Genomic DNA, 18,854 nt, shown 5'->3' with positions numbered 1-18,854 from the left:
TGAACCGCAACGGACATACAAGCAAAACTGTAAGTGGCTCATTATAATAGTTTCGATAAATGCTTTGTAATTAAAAGTTTTATCATACATATATATTGCTGATCAGAGTATTAATTTAGTTAAGATCTTTATCCAAGTTAAAATTTGTTGCAAGGTTACATAAGTAAAAGAATTATGTTTATTAAAGTGTCCCAGTGGCTTTTATGGTAACTTAAAATATGCTGAAGAGTGTTAATTGACATATAGGCCTCTTATTAAAACTGTTTCACAGGGCAGGCATTGCACTAGCAGCTGGATTAACATACAACTGAGATAAAACTACCAGATGAGCTCAAGTTAGTCCTGCGCTGGCAGGTGAGACGCTCTCCTTGCTCACCACAGCGCACAGCCCCTTCCCAGCACTCCAGCAGCCGTCACGCCAACTGCCAGCAACGCGATTCGCGGGGCTTGAGAGTTCGAAAACTTACCACTGCGCAAAACCCTTTATCAAATCCTCCTGCGACAAGTCAATCTGCACCTTTAAAAAGCAAATTTTACTCCTCTGTATATTACTCAGGGTACAACTGGATGAGCGAAGCTAGCGCTCCTCCTCCCAAGCCACACACCCCCCCCCCCACTTCCGCGCCCCAGGGCTGCAGCCCAGCCCCAGGGAGCCGGGGTTCCTGCACCCCAGGACCCGGGCGTTAGCCGGCCTCAGCCCGGCGCTCAGCACCGCTGCTCAAATTTATCTGCCACCGCAGAAGCAATTCCAGTTTACGTCTCACGGAACCAGAGTTGTTCACAGAAAGATCAAAGCACCGTTGGCAAATTCTGGGTTTTAATCGCCTGTCTTTCTCAGCTTCGTGTCTGCCCTACTGCAGCCGCTCCCCAGGTGGGCAGCAGCGGGGCCCGGGAAACGCGTTTTTATCGCGGGAGTGCCCTTCTGAAGCAAAGCAGCAGGCACACGAGCCCACGCGAGCTTCCACGTGGATACAGCCTGATCTCAGAAGTCTGGCGGAAGCAGCTGCTTCCAGACTGCTGGTCCTGTTCCTGAGGCTTGGCTACTAGAACTGCGTTCCAGGATTGCCAGAATCCCTCAGGCTGTTCCGCGCTACCGCAGCAGCAGGGCAGCTTCTCCACACTCACCCTCCCCAGCTCCTTCCTCTCCTGCGAAATGAAGGGCCTGCTGTTCTTCACTGCGATGTCCAGCGTCCTTTTCTTGACGTCTTCCAAAGATTCAAAAAATTCGAACCTAAAAGCAGAGTTTTGGAAGGAGAGACTTCAAGTCAAAAATGAAAATCCTCTAAGCCTCAGCAGCCAGAAGACAGTGACAGAACACAGCGTCAGCGGCCACAACAGAGAAGGAAGACACAAAAAAAGGAAATTCTGTAGTTAGATTTTTATTCCCATTGTAAGAAATCTCTTCCAGGCCTCATGAAAGACTAGGGCACTGCTGTTCAGACTGTTCACTGCGCCAGGGGGAAGGAGGGAAACACGCACCCATGATGAAACTCCATTTACCACCATTTTCCCCCTTGATGGGAGATCAGCGTGTTTTCCATGCAACCCTCATTACTCAGAGGAAATAGCTGGGCCAACCCCCCAAGTTTACAAAGTAGGTTCATACCACATTAAGACAAAGGTTGAAACCTGTGGCAATTAAATTCTTAATGGCTCCGACTCATGGCTCTGGCCGCAGCATCTAGTGCCAAGTGAGTTCTGTCCACCTTAAATCACTGCAGTTCTGCCCACCCAAATAGCTTTTCCTCAAGTCAGAGTTGCAAAACAGGTAACGTGTTTTGGAGCTAAGTATTGCTCAACCTATTATACTTAATTGAGGATGTACGGGACACGTCAGTACTGAGGATGAGGAAAAAGCGATGCTGTTCCCCACAGCTGTGCTGGCACTGCATCAGCGGAGTCACGTGAGAACAGGCAGACGCAAAATCCACAACTCCAATGTTTTGAGTGTTAAGATAAAATATTTAAAAAAAATTTTCTCCATTTCTGACCTATACTGACAGTGGGCCCCTGTGAACCTCATGAAGTTCAACCAGGCCAAGCGCAGGGTCCTGCACCTGGGTCAGGGCAACCCCTGGTACCAATACCAGCTGGGGGATAGAGGGATGGAGAGCAGCCCTGCTGAGAAGGACTTGGGGTACTGGGGGATGAAAAGCTGGACATGACCCGACCATGTGCGCTCGCAGCCCAGAAGGCCAGCCGTATCCTGGGCTGTATCCAAAGCAGTGTGGCCAGCAGGTGGAGGAAGGGGATTCTGCCCCTCTGCTCCGCTCTGGTGAGACCCCACCTGGAGTCCTGCATCCAGCTCTGGAGCCCTCAGCACAGGACAGACATGGAGCTGTTGGAGCAGGGCTAGAGGAGGCCACAGCAATGATCCAAGGGCTGGAACCCCTCTGTTGTGAGGAAAGGCTGGGAGAGGCAGGGCTGTTCAGCCTGGAGAAGAGAAGGCTGTGGGGAGATCTTACAGTGGCCTTTCAGTACCTAAAAGCGGCTTAAAGACAGGGACAAACTTTTTAGCACAGCCTGTTGTGATAGGACAAGGGATGATGGTTTTAAACCAGAAGAGGGTAGATTTAGACTGGATGTAAGGAGGAAATTTTTTACCATGAGGGTGGTGAAACCCTGGCACGGATTGTCCAGAGAGGTGGTCGATGCCCCATCCCTGGAAACGCTCAAGGCCAGTTTCGATGGGGCTCTGTGCAATCTAATCTAGTTGAAGGTGTCCCTGCTCACCGCTGGGGGCTGGACTAGATGGCCTTTACAGGTCCCTTCCAACCCAAACCATTCTATGGTTCTACGTACAGAAAGGACCCAACACAGGAAAAAACTGAGTCACCCAGGATCACTCAATATTCACGTATTTTCACATGAGTGTACCTTCCTCTAAATACGGGATTAAACACACCTCTCAAAAGAGAGCTCCTTCTAAGCATTACTGTTTGGTTTTACACAAAACGCGTTGCATCTCAGTGGCAGAGCTGCGGACATGGCACTGTCAGCAAAGAGGTGGGAGCGTTTTACCCTGCGTTTTATCCTGCTCATTGGACCTTACACCAGGTCTCAAGGACAGCATCCATCCGTCTGTCTGAAGAACGGTCCAGCCTCGAAAGGCTTTGTATTTCTGCCTTTGACTTCTGCGAAGATGTCAGAATAAGCATCGGGCAAAGCAGTATGAACAGAGAAGGAGGCTTTGCAAGGTACCCAAATGGAAAAAATTGCCTCTGCCGACCGGGAGTTAAAGGTGGGCAGGGGAACGGCCGCGTGCAAAGCCGCAAGCGCAGCCTGCACCTGCCAGGATCAGGGAACGCGGGGCACAGACAGCACCGCACGCGGCGCACAGCCAGCCCGAAGTACTGGCGAATCACAGTTGAAGTGCCATTTTTTTCAGAAGACCTGCAAACGTTCAAATGAGACAATCCTTAGGTGCAACAGGAGCGTACCTTACGGAGGCCCTTTCATTATACAGAGATCGTAACTATTTCAGCAGCTACAGAGATCGTAACTATTTCAGCAGCAATCGTAATTAACATTTTCTTACTTCTCATCGTATTGGGGGTTCAGAGTTTTTTTCTTAACAGAAGTCTTCTTCCGGCTTGCCCATCTTCTATCTGGAAGCAGGTATATACGAACATACGGATCTACTCCACGATTGGAAGAGGGCACTAAGTTTCTGTTGAAGAAACACAGTGTTGACAAGCAAGGCAGCTTCTCCCACTGACTCTCTTCGAAGCAGACCCACCCTTCACAGATGGGTTCATGGGCCAAAAGCATTTATCTTGGGAGTTGGAACACAAGCAAATAAAACTTTAAGGACATGAAGTCACACACAATTTTCACTACTGAGTGTGTGGCCACACTACTGGGGTTCCTAACCTAACGTTTACAAATTCAGTCACAGGTGTCAGCTCTTGCCATGACACCCCAACATCAGTTGCCAGCGCTGTTCAGAGGAAGTTTTGGATGGACGAAGGTTACAGCATCTCTGCTGCAGCGAGCACAGCTCACTGGCTGCTCTCGCAGGCCTGCTGGTAGCACTGGCCAGAGCTGGCGGTGTCCACCAGCCCCGGCTTGGTGAGGCTGCACAGATCGAAGTCAGCCAGCGCTAAGGCGGCTCAGCTGGGCAGCCTGCACTGCGCGTGGTTCTGCTCCACCTTTCTGAACACCTGATGCAAGCTCAGAGAGCTCTTCCCCTTTCCTTCACATATGCAAGCCATCGTCAGCGTTACCTGCAGCCGTTCACCAGCACGACGAGACTCTGCCGTACCGAAGCGTACCGCACTGTGAGCTGAATCTCTCCCAGAGGCATCCCAGTCCCGCTGCAAGACAGTTGCACAGTCAGGGCTTTTAAATACAGCTATGTAACAGACCGCACGCATGGCCCTAGCAGCACAGAACAGCACATGAACTTCAGAAGCTGGCGATGCATTTTCAACTCCAACTTTCAGGGCACTATTGCTCTTTATGGCATCCTAAGGTTTGCTTTCCAACCTTGCTTTTTTCGCAGCTGGACCACAGAGGCTCCACAGAAACAACACTCCCGTTAGTGCCAGCACTGCCCAGCCGGCCTTCTGTACAGGCACCTGGTTTCCGTCCCACAGCACACATGGCCAAACCAGCCCCTAACTGGCCCGCTGCTGATGGAGCAGCAAGTACAGGCTAGCACGTTACACAGCTCCTGCAAGGATGTCCGTACATGCAAAATGGGACCTTTTTTTATCTCATTCTGCATGTTATTAAAGCAGTTTCAAATCCTAAACATTGCTTAAAATGGCTTTAAAATGGTTTCTAAATGAGCCCTTGCTCAGAGCTAGAGAATTTGCCAGTCCAGAAGTACCAGATCCAACAGCTGGAGCTGGGTTTGATGTTCACATTGGTAACTGCCCTGATGCTCTCTTCTTTGGTACTTCATTCGTTTTGGACTCCACTCGCTCCATTCTGCGCCCCAGGAGAGGCAGATCTGGCTCTCTGCCCTCCTCGATGGAGCAGACTACCTGCAGCCTCACACTGCGCGCTGGGGGAAGGGCACGCACACAAGCACATGGACCCACAAAAAGTCTGTTCAGAGCATTGTGAGAGTCTTAAAATTTGTTGGATAAAACACAGCATCCAAAACTTTAAGCAGCCAGATATGCTTATCAAGAGTCTATGTTTTCACAGAAGTGGGATATTCAGAATTCCAGTCCCCTGTTGCTAAAATCATGAGTGTTGTGGGACACAGGATACTCTGTGTGAGAGGCTCTTGAACTATACAAAGCCAACAGATGCAGCACCTCTTAGAAGAGCCAGTGAAGGAAATGCATTCACTTTACACCTAATCTGACAGTGACCCTGTAATTTACTTTGCTGTGGACTGGAATGCTTAGGTCAATTCTTCATAAGGTGATTTGAGGCCCCAGATGCCAAATGACTTAGCAGTCTTGAATTCAACTGTATGCAACAGTGACCTAGGAAACCCAAACCTTCCCAAGAGAAGAACAATTCAGCTGGAAGAACACCTACTTATGAAGGTCCAGATTGCTGCTACTTAATTCAAAGCAAGAAGAAGGCAGAGAACCCAGCGAAGTAACACTGGGCGCAAGCCTCAGTTCCTGTACGACTGGCAGCGTGGGCACTACGGCTGCTCTGGTCTGCAGTGCTGACGACGGGCGACGCTCTGGGTTTTGCTCACGCTCTGCCTCATTAAGGCCAGCAACAGTTTCACTTGGTACCGGCGCTGCTGAACTGTCATTTGTGTCCAGGTCCTCTCTGCTGTCCTTTTTTGGCAGGGATTCAAGTGCTGCAGAGTCTTTGCTCATAGGAGGTACTTTTGAGACTTCTGGTTTTGGTGGGGAGACAAACTTCTGCTGGTTTCCACTCTTCTCCGTGACACGCACAGGACCTTGCTTCGAGGCACTGACACCAGCCTTGACTCTTTGTGGATCGGGTTCTTCAACATTCAAGGCCTAAAAATCACAAGGGAGAGAAATGAGCGCTGCTCCCAAAGCGTTGGGGTTAATGCCAGCATTACCACCTAGGATGAAACTTCACAGACTATAACAGCAGGAATCTGCCATTAGGGGTGAGAGGCCTATGGCATTAGCTGTGATGTTCTCTGCCCCTATCCTACGTGTACGTATTTAACAGTGATCCTGAGCACAATGAGAAAACAATTCCTAAGCACCAGCCTCTGTTACTGTCTATCATCAGCTTTGATTTCCCCAGCTTAGATTTTCTCAGTCCAACTCTCCATTGTCATGAGAAGATTTTCAGCAATGGCACTGCGCTAAGTTTTAGGAAGCCCCAGGGATACGCCTCACCTCCACCACGCACTCTTAATTGCACTTAAAGACCTTGTCACACTTCTGCTTTCTACTCATCTGTGAAGCAAAGCCGCATTTCTCCACACCCATCCTTCATCTCTTTTGCCTTTTTAGAACTGAATGCTTCCACTGAGGAAGCCGAGTGAGTATGGCAAAGAACAACTTACCCGCAACACAAGTTTCATCTTAATGAAGCTGTCTGAACTGGAATGATCCAGCTGAAATCTCTGATCCAGAGTCATGTTTGGGTCCTTAAGTAAGTGGGAGAGACATAGCACTGAAGTTCCCAGTACGTTATCCCGATCCTTGTCTTTTATCTAGGGGGAAGGGAAAAAAAAAAGCTTATTTGATGGCAAACTGGAAAGCATACCACTGGGAACAGCAAAGCAAGAAGGTATTTCAGACAGAGACCAAAATTAGCTTATTTACTTCAGCACATACTATCAAGTATGGTGACTTCCAAATGGGTGATGCCAGTATTTCAGAAGTGTAACAAATGAGTATGTTTGGAGTAAAAATCCCATCTCTAACTACGCAAAGAAGGAACTGCCTTAGCAGAAAAAAAACAGGCCCTGGGATCTACCTGACTTTCCTTACTTGCTTTGGGGAAAACGTCCCAGGCAGCCGGGAAGACAACTGCTCTAAACCTTTACAAGCTTTTCAGGTAATAGTTTGTTTAGCCCATTTAACCTCAATACACCTTCTAAGTTCAAATCCATTTCTGTAGCCGAGTGAACAGCCACAGAACTGGCTGTGACTGCAAGGTATGCTAGGGAGCCAGAACACCCAGGTGAAGAGATAGGACTCTGGTTGAGAATTATGAAGGCTGCGAATTCTGACAGCAAAATATTCACAGCTTTACTACACACAGACCTGTATAAAGCCTCCTTTGCACTTTGCAGCCAGAAATGTCCCATGTTTTGAACTAAGATACTATGTGTTACATGATCCTAGAGCAAAGGCAGATACCAGCATTACCTAACAGAGAATTGCCCGTGCAACAACAGGTGCTTCTTCCACCTTTTAAGTAGGAGGAACCCAGCACAAGCACACAGAAACAACCAGCACTGAGATCACATCCACCATAGAGAAGGTTTCTTCCTTCGTACATGCACTCCATCTCCAAAGCAAAGGCTTTTCTCTCACCTCAACATGGAGCGACTGGGAATGAGCGCTGTGGACAAAGAAGGTGAAAGCCTGGCCCCATGTGGGATCTTTGCTGAAATTGCAGGTCTGCAACAAGAAGATTGTGGCACACACGTTAGCTTATTCCATTGGCAGCAAAGAATACCATGACACTGCTCACCAGAGAGGGTCACAGTGACCCTCTTGTTTTCTTCAGGGATGCTCCACCCCAGCTGTATGGAGAGACCGAAATTTCCAGGTCAGAAGTGTGCAGAAGCCAAGTCTCTGGCAAAACCAGAACAAGTTCTGCGGGGCGTGGAAATGCCGAAGAACAAGTCTGTCGAGCTGCAGCTGGCCCCAGCCAGTGCTGCCTGGACCAGCATCCTGCTCTACCCGCAGCAAGGCACTGCTCCCTCCCTCCCACCTCTCCACCCAGGGAGAGAAGGAGCCTGCAGGCACCCCGAGCCAGCTCCCCAGGCTGCAGCAAGCTGCTGGGGAAGTGCAGGGAAGCTAGAGGAGCAGTCGGAGTGGTGTCGAGCTCATGGGAAGAGCATGAGGGTACAGCTTCATTGCCGTCCACTCCAAGGATGAAAGAGCATGGAAAGCACCCGTGGGGGCTGTGGTTGAGGCTGCTCTGTAAACCCGCCGCTTCTGCCAGGCCACGAGTGCTGGCAGCAAGGGGAAAGGAGCAGGGGACAGCTGGAAGTCAGAACCAGCTTGGGAGAGGCAGGTGATGTGGTGGAGAAAAGGGAAAGCCAAAAAAGGAAACAATGCAAGCAGAACCCAATGTCTGGATGAAGCAGTGGAAGAAACAAAGGACACCACGTGCCAGTCCTGTATGCTCGTGTGTAGCCAACAGGATTCATTCCTATTTGTTGGGTGTCCATAGGAACACAGGGCCACCCTCATCCAGCTGCGGGGCAATAAACATGGCAGCTACTGGGAGGGCAGAACTCAGCTGCTGCTCATACCCTCCAGGCAAAAGTAAATATTAAATAATGAAAAAGGAACTGAAAGTAAAGTGGAGGAGAGCTGAATACGCCTTGTCCAGGAAAAAAAAAAAAAAAAAAAAATCAGTAAAACTGAAACACAGGAGACTGATGAGGGAACAAATGCCAGTTTGATGCAAATGACCCTCTGCCCTGAGACAGCATGAGCCAGATTGGAGACCTATCATTTTTTCCTCTTCAGCCCTTGTAGAACTATGTCGTGACCAACATGACCTCGTGGCCACGAGCACAAAACCCACACACCTGCACAGCAGCTGACCAGACACCCACTAATCAAGCGCAACTCAGTGACGCAGTGCTTCCACGCGCTGGTTGACCCCCACCTCCTGGCCCCTGCAGCTATCGCTGCAACTACAGCTCTCCACACCAGCTTCACTGGTCCTACCCTTCCCAGGGGCCGCTTGGAGACAGCCACCCATAAACCAGAAAGTTTTTAAGGAAAGCTGAGGAATGAAACAGCCTCACCTTGCTTTTCTGAGTCTTGTTTCCTAATGTGAGCAGGACGAAGGAGGAAGGTTCTCGTTCTGTCTTCTGCAATTTAATACGAGGAAAAATTAGAAAGCAGGGAAAAAAAAAAAAAGACATTTATAGTTTACAGGAAGCAGTATCAAACCACTACTCTTACTTCAAGTAAGTTTCTGGAAAGCCGACTATAGTTTTCAGATGCGGGACATCTGAAGAGCGCAGTACACGGGAAAGACTCCAGCCATAACACAGCACAGTCTTACCTTCTACCATCAAGAGTACACAATTAAGCCACAGTCTTACCCTCTGCCATCAAGAGTACACATTTAAGACTTATGTCTTTAGGTTTCAATAGGTGAGCAGTTAAAAATTTGTCAGAAGCTGAGAGGAAACAGAGCAGAGAGCTGAAGGCTCAGTGTGAAGTCTTCATCATTCCTGAATGGAACAGGGCTCTCAGAATTGGTTTCCAAGGCTCAGGACTTGCTGTAGGGCAGCCAGAAGTGAGTCTTCGGCACCAAGTTACGATTCCTTTCCAGAAGCAATAATACTGAACCTCTTGTACTGTGCTTCTCTGCACTAATGCTATAGAAGTTAAGGCTGAGGATCTGGTCTTGGCACAGCCTTGTATACAAAGTGGATACAATGAAATCCAGAATTCAGAATTATTGAAGGTGATGTGTTACCACAGTGCTGGTAACTCATCTAAATTGTAAAGATGACATTTAGGAGGGGAGCTGCTCAGAGAGAATGGGCAGCTTTGCATCACAGTAGCAAAATGCAGTATTTGGGGGAAAAAGTAAACAGAAGCATGAAAAGGCTGCACACGAATGACAGAGCAGCTTCTGAATCCCTCTGCAACTGGGGGGGAAGGAATCTGGTGGTCAGGTCTCCAATGGACAGGAAAGTTACCACAAACAAGCATATTCCTCCCACCCCAGTGTGGGAGGTCAAGGTGGAACAGCTCAGCATGGAAAGAACCCCTGCAGCAGCAGAAAGGATAACATGACCTGGTCTGATGTCTGGAGGCTCTCTGTCCAAACTATAAAATAAAGACAGCCCCCCACACAATCAAATATTTCTGTGCTGCATTCCCCCTTGGACCTCCTAGACTTTCACGGGGGTGGCAGCGGGCTTTCAATCATTATTTCGAACCCCTGGTCACTTTGATTCTGACAGCAGAGAGATTTCTTTTTAACCACAGCTAGTTTCAGTTGCTACGATACCGCATAATCCAGAACGTTGTTTTGTAAGCACGGAAGAAGGACATAAATTTTACCTTGAGGTACTTGTTATTTTTGATCTTCTTTGCTCCGCATTCACCATTCGAATACTCAAAGTGGTTCTTCTGAATCAGTAAAAGAGTATTTAAAAACAGTTAATTTGTGAGCTTTAAAAAAGAGGTTAGGAGTGAAAGGTGCCTGCGTGTGCTTTGTACTTACTGGAAGGTTGAAGGCGCTGTCCAAGTAGACTATCAGAATCGCCGCAGACAGACCCTTCTTATCCTGCGAAGGCCAGGACAGATAAACCAAAACAAAACACAAGGTAGGCATGATCACCCATCAAGGACAACATAATGCACAACACAAATCCAAAGGGCAGTTTCTGAAAGCTAACCAGCTCTTCACCTTTCTCCTAAAACTTGCAATTTAGAGGAGCACAAGCCAATACAGCATGACAGTTTTAAGCAGACCAGTAAGAGCAGGTGTAAGTCTTTTCAATTCACTGGTTTTAACGCTCTTCAGTCTCTCTAGTGCAGAACGGGTTGGATTCCCCAGCACAGTAAGACACCTAAAAGCATGCTCAACCACATACATCAACGTCAGGAACCCAGTGTCAGCAGAACAAAGCCTGGAAACAAATTTTGTTCACTTTAGTGGAACTTGAATGCTTTTGCTTGATTATGGAGAAACAGCATCCTTGGCAAACAGGCTTTATCCAAGCAATTCCACTGGACGAGTAAGACACCACTTGGAACCATGGCCCTACCAAGCACCAGTGCTGGGTACCTATGACTAGTACGGGTTATGGACAAGGGTCCTACACAGATCCTAGATGAAGAGGGAAGGGAAAAATTATCAGAGAGGGGAACTGTGAGAAGCAACTTTGCAGCGAGTCAAACAAAGCTTTGCTAACTCAAGCAAAAAGAGCTACCAGATTTGAGTTACCCCTGAGTAACCAATGGACCTGGGGCAGGCAATCACCCCTCCTCTTCAGGAGGGGCAGAGGGGGAATCACATCAAAACTCTGCCAGACAAAAATAAATTCCTGTGAGTTTGCCTGGGGTTCCTAATCTTACACACTCCTTTGTTGATCACTGGACAGGGATCAGAGCATCTGAATCCTTTAAGCAAATATACTCACCTCATGTAGCTTTTCTTGGTCATTTACCAGTGAAAGCCACTCCAGTTTCAAATGCAAGTGTCCGCTTGTTGTCTTACTTAAGGGAAACCACTAAATGGAGACAACAAAGAGTAACTTGAGAACTGTCAGGCAGAACACTTTTTCTTACTTCTCAGAATACTCTGAGACTTACATACAAAAGATGGTAAGAACTGTACTTCGAGCACCTTAGCTTGCATTTTTGACACTTAGGTTGTAGTATGTCCATCTACTGAGAAACGCAAGCCAGAAAAAACGAAAATAAGATATCCCTGTGCTTGCAAAGCACATGGAGGCTTCCAGCCAGCAGCAGCACAAGACAGGCACCCTGGCATTGTTTGCCGAGTGCTGGTCTGCAAGACGAACCACAACAAGATTGGATTATTTCTTCCCTCAGCAGACTGCTTCACCATACTTTATCTGTAGCCTTGTACAAAGCATTCGGTACACACAGGACATCTGATATCAACACAAGATACTCCACTGCTGGCTCAGTGTAACCTCGCGGCTGTCTGAGGTTGCCAGCTTGATTGTAAAAGTTATTGTAATGGCTACTTCAATTTTTCTGAGTGAAGCTGTTTTCTTTTTGTCAAAAAACCACAGTGCAAGCGTGCATGGAAGCTTTAAGCACACAGAAACAATGTAGTAGCAGAGGGAGAGCACAAATGAGTACATGTAAATATACACCACCAACCATATTTAGAAATAAGCTGCAATCTTTACCTCATCAACAATCCTGTCATTCATTACATCCACTAGGCTTATAAGCAAGCTGAAAGACATAAAGCAAACATTTCAGTCTATATTTAGGCAATACAGCATATTGCTGTTGGGGAAGGCAAGGAGAAGAAACCACCACTAAAAAACTCACACTCAAATCTGTTCCAAATAGCAATTTCTACGCATTATTTGAGTGCATGTGCACTGGAACACCCTTACACTTCTGAAGTCTCCCTCTTCAAACACTTCCAAAACTAAAATAAATACGAAGTAAATCTCAAATTCTGTAGTAACGATCACTTAGGGCTTCCTAGGATTCCCTGCAGGAGTCTGGGCCCATTCTCTACCTTGTTCAAAGCTAGTTGCAGTAGGAACTAACTACTTGGTGTCAATATCTGCGCAAAGGGAATAGCTTCCTTCAATATCAGATTTCTGGTATGAATAACCTAGGTGTCCCTTTTCAGAGGTTACTGGACCCGTAGCAAGGGCCATGCTAATTTACCTGCCCATAAAGTCATCTTTATCTGGGTCTTCATCGTACAAGTCCACTTCTAAGTCCTGACCAGGCACTTCATGAACAACAAACTGGAGGAGAAAAAGGTATTGATTAAAAAGCATTCACATTGGTTCATATAGACTCAGGCTGTGGACAACACCACAACACTTCACAGCTTTATAACACATTAAGGACATTCCCTGCTGTTTTGTGGCTAATTGCATAACAAATACAATTCATTATAGGCAAAAATATTTCAAAAACCAGTTTGTTTGTCTTTGAATTACAAGTTAAACCCCTCAATCTGATATTCCTAATAAGCAGAGAAGAATCAATGCTAGAGCAGACTATAGCTGCTGTACTGACTGATATTTAGAGCAGTGCTTTGCACCTCCTCCAAAAACCCACATATGTAAATCAGATCAACCTGAACGACATTTCAAGTTTGCAATGTAAATTTGAACTTGTTTAAGGGACAGAAATGCCTCAATCAAGTAACAAGGAAGTCCACCTGCTCCAGCGCAGTCAGCTAAGAGAAGGTCCTCCAAGCACAGGGGTGTAAACAGCTGTGCATCCTACGGATGGAAAGATCAAAAGATTCAGTACCTCAAATGTCTCGTTCCAAATGGGATTAAGATCTCGGGAAACTGTCTTGCTTCGATACTGCACCGTGCCAACGCGAAGCAGAGCATACGGGTCAGACTTCCCCCTGATTGCACCGAGGAAACTATCTTTCTGGACAAGGTTTTCAGCTTCTAGCAGATGAACCCTTATTACTCCCTGAGTAAAATAAGATACAAAATTGCTCATGAAAATGTGATCTTTGGATAATTATAATATGCTACCTCCTAAAACTAGTTATTTCAGGCAGCAGGCGTAGTCACCATGACAGTTTTGCAAAGACATGTATTTTGATGCAGTAAATTTCCAGTGACAGCTGTATTAAAACCCTTTTTCCACCATTTACCTAGAGTGAAGAAACCCCTTAAACAGATTCATGATCCAATCTAGATAATTGCATAGGAAATATGCTTAGATTTATTTTTAAATCAGAAACATACATATGCACACAGGATTACAGCCACAGTCAAATCAAGTGTAGAGTAAAGATCAATTCCCACTGACTGAAGGAGGAATTAAGCACCCATTCGCAGGTTCTTATTTTATCGCAGAGTGGCCATTTAACTTCAATCTGGTGTTTGCAAGTTTGCAATAAGCAGCATCCTTCTGTCATTCATTTATATTTACCCTCATTAATGAGTATATTAGGTATTTGACGGATGAAGAAGACTGAAGATCTGGATGTGTCAAGCATTTAGGAGATCTGTTGTTGGAGTTTTTAATTTTTTTCTGTAACAAAGAGACTTCACCCTCTGAGCTCCCTATTTACAGCCCTTCACAGCATTAGTAAAAAAATTAAAGTAGACTGACACTCTTTGCTTATGTATTTACCTTCTCTAACTGAAGATCTGTGGCAGTCTCAAATGAGACTAAAGGTTTAAATTGGTAAACGAGCTCAGTGTCTAAACAGACTTCTTATGCCGTGTATAGAGGGTGGGACCCCCAGGTGCACCCCAAATTATCAGTTATCCAACATCTGCTTTTATATTTCTGAAGTATTACCTACAGAAAGCCTACAATCCAGGTTGAAACAGCTGACGCAGGAACCAAACACACCAAGCTTACATGCATCCCCATTGCGGCAAACGCGCGCTCAGAGAGATGAACACCCTCACTGAAAAAGACTCACGTGCGGGACAGGGAACCTCAAGTGGGCAATGCTGATGTTCTTCTTCAGAGGCACTGTGATCCTATTCGGTAGAACCAGCCGCGCAGCAATGAAGTCTTGGATTAGCGAGTCTGACACTACACTGCAGGGGAGGGGGAAAAAAAGCAACCTAAATCTCTAGAATCGATCACAATTTCAGTTAGAATGAAAGAATGAGGCACAGTGCAAGAACGGGCACCGCAAAATGAGCCTTCTGGGTTCCCTTGGGAGCGCCGACATCAGAGACAGGCAAGGTCAGGAGGAAGTCTGGAATTTTCAGCATTTCACAGGGGGCTCAAGACCTCGAGGTGGTTTGGTTTTAGACTTAGACTAGAATAAGGCCCCAGTGCACACTGCTGTCTCCTCTTGGCCACGTGCTGAGACCTTACTGTAGAACTGGAGGAGAAGCCAGCCACATTCAGCACAAAATGAGTTTGGCTTTTTTTTTTTTTAATTTTTAGTAGAAGACCAGGCAAAAGACGAGATTCTGTGTCTTGATGTATTTTGCACTAAGAAGGAAAATCTTGTTTGAAGTAACTGGACCTTTGGCACGCAGGAGATCACACTGGCTGAACTGAGGGTACTGTCTGTCTTGCAGTTTAGGGAACTTCCCAGTGTAATTAAAACTGACACATTTTTAGTTTTTCAGTTTAAATCTTTTCTTTAGAATTGCTATATTTGTACGGCAGGGACAACTAACTTGACCTACTTCTCCTGAGCAAGAAGCATATGGCTATCACAGACGTCCGGTACTCTCCATGTGATTATCGAGAGGATTTCAACATACTACTACAACTCCACATGAGCAGAAGACAATATTAAAAGGAAAACCCAAGAGCACCAAACATCTGAAAGACTTTCATCCTCTTGAGAAATCTAGTACTTATATAAGACTGTGCAACAAAACTGTCACAGTTCTACAGATGAAGCTCGATTCACACCGAAGCAAAGTCCTCTCCTACTCCAAATGTGAAACCAGGAGGCTGAAAGCCCTTGGTCAGGCTGTTGGCTTTCCTGTCAAAAAGCCCCCACAGGAAGGTCACAGGATTGTCCCTTCTCTTAAGTCGCAGGATACACCCAGCTAAACACAGCTTGTACATGAGGACAGACCATCCAGTTTCTTTACTCTCTTCAGTAAGCCCGATTCATTTGAAAAGGAGAGTTCTTATTTGACCTGTACTTCAGCCTATTCATGGTCAGGCATGTTTTGCTCCTGGCTTTCATGTGTAGTGCCAATGGACAAGCAAGGGTTTCTGTGTTCAAATCCCTGTGAGAGATCCAGGGAGTTAAAATTTAGGACACCAAATTTGCACTTAATTATATGAGAGGCTGTAGGTTGGAACACCTACATACCTTCTCCCTGCAAAGATTAAGGAAAGCTGTGTTAGAAAAGCACAGATTAATTCCTCTGATAAAAACTGGAGCTCTCAGGGCAAACTTCAGGGCAAAAGCCACGCTGGCCTCAAATTGAAAAAAAAAAAAGCTTCCTCTCACTCGACATCAAAGGTCTTCAGAGGCTGTTTAATGCATAAACTGGCACCTAAAGCAGCCAGCCACTTCCTATGAGTCTGCAAACCATGAGCTGCAGGGGAAGAGGGGAGCAGAAGTGTCTGTATTTGCATTTAAAGGGAGAAAGGCAATGGCTGAGTAACCAAATATATTTTGTTCTCTTGTGTAACAGATTTTCTCCTTAACAGTGAGGAGCAAGGAAGAATCGAATCTCCAGTCTGGAGAAACAGTTTGAAAGCTGCAGGACTGAAAACCGCTCAGATTTTCATCCTTTCCGTGCAAGTTCTATGTACAAGCTCAAACCAAGAGGCACTGGGGAAGAACTACATTTTCTGAAGAACCTAAAGGGTGAGCAGATAACACAGAAAGAGAAGATTTCTCCTTATAAAATCTGGTGCAGCTTTCTTTATCACAGATTGTATTTCAGTTCAGCAGAGGGACTGCAAATCTGTGATACCCTGGCTTTCTCCACTTTCAGGTAAGCAAACACTAGCAGAGACTGGCAGTCACCTAGATCTACCTCATCTACCTTTGCAAGTAACTGGCACATGGGAAATGGAAGGGCTTGTTTTTTAATTTATAGACCATTGTCGCTTTGGGGATTTACTGTTTCCATCCTAAATCTCAAACGCAATGAAGTGATTGAAGCAATTCTGACAGAATGTAAAAGGCACCCTCCTCAGGTTTCGCAAACTCCACAGCCGAATACGACGGGATGAGTATCAGCACAACGCCTTCTCCACAACGCTCTTGAGAATAGCTTTGATGATTACTGAACACCATTCCAACTTCCAATTATTAAAGAAGAATAAAGTGAAGCAAAGCAGACACTCACTTAATCCCCGGGACATCCAGGAGGTTGCTCATGCCTGCCCAGTTGATTTCCAAGTGCTACAACAAGATCAGGGAGAAAAATTATACAGGACCGTTAAAATCTATTTCAGAACAAATGCAGAATTTATAGGGGAAGCAAATGCTTCTGAAACAAAGCCAGCTGTTTAAAAATAGCAAAACCTGCACCAGTAAGTGACTGCATCTGTACATTAAAACCAACAGTTGGTATCAACTCCCTTATCTATTTTACCTGCCATACCCAAAACGAGGGTATCACTGGGACTTCCCCTGCAAGCACAGGGAAAGAGAGGATTCAGCCCCTAGCAATGGCCACTGGCAGATACCCTGCGGTCATGTGTAGTAAATCCGACAGCTCTACCTAGACTTTGAAGTTGTTGCCTCATCCTTTCACTTAGGGGTTGGCCTATGCCCTGAGGCAGGGGGATTTACAAACACCACCTGACTTCAGGAGTCTGGATTTCCATTCACATAATAAACATAAAGGTTTTTTTCATGTGCTAAAATAATGCTACTACATCTAAACACAAAAACACCTCTTCCAAGATCAAAAATGTTATGACTTCCATGAACTCAAGCAGAGCATAACCCACAAGGAAGCAAAGCTGTGTGCTATAAGATAACTGGTTCTTACAAGACTAGAAGGTTTCTCACATTTTATTAGATCACAACTCAACTACAAGGCACGCGACCTTAAACAGGCAAGCTTTCAAAGCACGACCATGACTGAATGGTCTCCAAGATGACTGCATTTAAAATCTGTGAATGGGAAGACTTAAAATCCACCTGCCAGGAACCCTGCAGCAAAGGTCCACAAAATGGCTGCTGCGCTGTCACCGTTGGAAAGTCCTCCCATTCTTAGAGCGAAGCAAATAACTTTTTGGGCACTACTGCAAGAGAAGAGGGCAAATTCATTCCCATCCTCTCGGGGTTCAAGAGGATCATTGAGCAATCAGGAATTTGCTATTCAAACACCTGCGCTGAGGCATTCACAGGCGTGCAGTTTGTGTCACCAGCGACGGACAGCTTGTGTCACTCGCTGAAGACCCCTTGCATCAAGACAGACCAAGTACCAAGCAGGCTGCGGAGTGCAGTTCACTACTGACTCACCGGCTTCTGCATAAAAAACAAGGTCACCGCTCCAACAAAAGGCGCATCGGTTAGAAGAGGTTCCAGTATCACCCGCAGAGTCCCGTACAACTGCAAACAGAACAGACCAAGGAAAACTGAGTCTGAAGGTGCTCTCAGGATGCAGTTTCAAAACTGTGAGCTTTTCAGTGATGGAGATTATTTTAAAAATCCTACTTGAAATCATTTTACTAAAAGTTTAACAACAACAATAACTGCCTCCCCCCAGAACATTGCTATTGATATCGGGCAATGTTTTCCAAGTTCGTGGAATCTCCATGCAATCCTCACTGCCATACAATGGAGTGATCTGCCTATTGGTTTCCAATACTGGATGAACAGGTTGCTGGTCTAACCTAAACCAGTTTATGAACACCCTGACAGAACTGGCTCTTTAGAATTTCTCTACCAACACGCTGCTCCTCTGAACTCCAGTGGCAGAAGCTGGCCTACACGAGCTCAATGCTCTAGCACTGGCCCTGTTTAAGAGTCATACTAATAAACTTAAATGTATTTAGATGCATTACAAGGAAGGCATCATTTCCCCAGCCAAAACACACAGAGATAAAGCCAACCATTCTAGGCCTGCTAGTTGGTGGTTTCCCAGTTAAGTGTCATGACCTCCCACCGGGACATGCTACCTCCTGCCACACACAGCCTCGAACAGACAACGTTAGCACTGCACGCACCTGTACGCCTTTCACTCCAAGATTGAATTTCGATATGTCCATGTGAATCTCACAGTCCCCTATGTAACTGAAAGAAAATTCTCACATTATTCCACAGTTTGCAATAGTTGAATGAGAAATTCTGGGCTATACAGAGTATAAATGAAATCAGTTTAATGATTGACAACATGACCCCAGGGGCAGAGACAGATTTTCAACCACCTGAAAAGAGAAAGTTGAGCACACCATTGAACAAGTGTCAGATCTTCACAAGAAAAACCCTTCAGTCAGCTGAGATATTGATCTGCCTGCAAAATGTCAAAGCAACATCTGTATCTCCATTCTTAAGACCAGCAGTTGGCTGAAGCAAGCTTGCTCCAAGGAGTGGATCAGCAGGCTCATTCAAAACTCAAAGTCACAAATGGGCACAAGCCA

General features: G+C 46.1%; 1 protein-coding gene across 1 annotated transcript in view; it reads right to left on the bottom strand.

The window, feature by feature from the left end:
• ESYT3 (extended synaptotagmin 3) overlaps positions 1-18,854 on the bottom strand; it is a 35,091-nt gene that overhangs the window by 1,263 nt on the left and 14,974 nt on the right. The window contains exons 5-22 of the mRNA XM_075430165.1: positions 18,441-18,507; positions 17,734-17,823; positions 16,607-16,662; positions 14,245-14,365; positions 13,101-13,274; positions 12,501-12,583; positions 12,002-12,050; positions 11,261-11,350; positions 10,339-10,401; positions 10,176-10,244; positions 8,900-8,965; positions 7,446-7,532; positions 6,467-6,616; positions 5,500-5,942; positions 4,227-4,316; positions 3,539-3,670; positions 1,126-1,231; positions 468-517 (exon numbers count right to left, since the gene is read on the bottom strand). Coding sequence (XP_075286280.1) covers positions 468-517; positions 1,126-1,231; positions 3,539-3,670; positions 4,227-4,316; positions 5,500-5,942; positions 6,467-6,616; positions 7,446-7,532; positions 8,900-8,965; positions 10,176-10,244; positions 10,339-10,401; positions 11,261-11,350; positions 12,002-12,050; positions 12,501-12,583; positions 13,101-13,274; positions 14,245-14,365; positions 16,607-16,662; positions 17,734-17,823; positions 18,441-18,507 — 1,986 coding nt within the window. The remainder of the gene's footprint in view (positions 1-467; positions 518-1,125; positions 1,232-3,538; positions 3,671-4,226; positions 4,317-5,499; positions 5,943-6,466; positions 6,617-7,445; positions 7,533-8,899; positions 8,966-10,175; positions 10,245-10,338; positions 10,402-11,260; positions 11,351-12,001; positions 12,051-12,500; positions 12,584-13,100; positions 13,275-14,244; positions 14,366-16,606; positions 16,663-17,733; positions 17,824-18,440; positions 18,508-18,854) is intronic.

This window comes from Opisthocomus hoazin, chromosome 9 (genome assembly GCF_030867145.1).
Source record: "Opisthocomus hoazin isolate bOpiHoa1 chromosome 9, bOpiHoa1.hap1, whole genome shotgun sequence".
Classification (NCBI taxonomy): Eukaryota; Metazoa; Chordata; class Aves; order Opisthocomiformes; family Opisthocomidae; genus Opisthocomus; species Opisthocomus hoazin.
The sequence above is the reverse complement of the archived record's forward strand: the minus strand, read 5'-3'. Positions and strand labels throughout refer to the sequence as shown.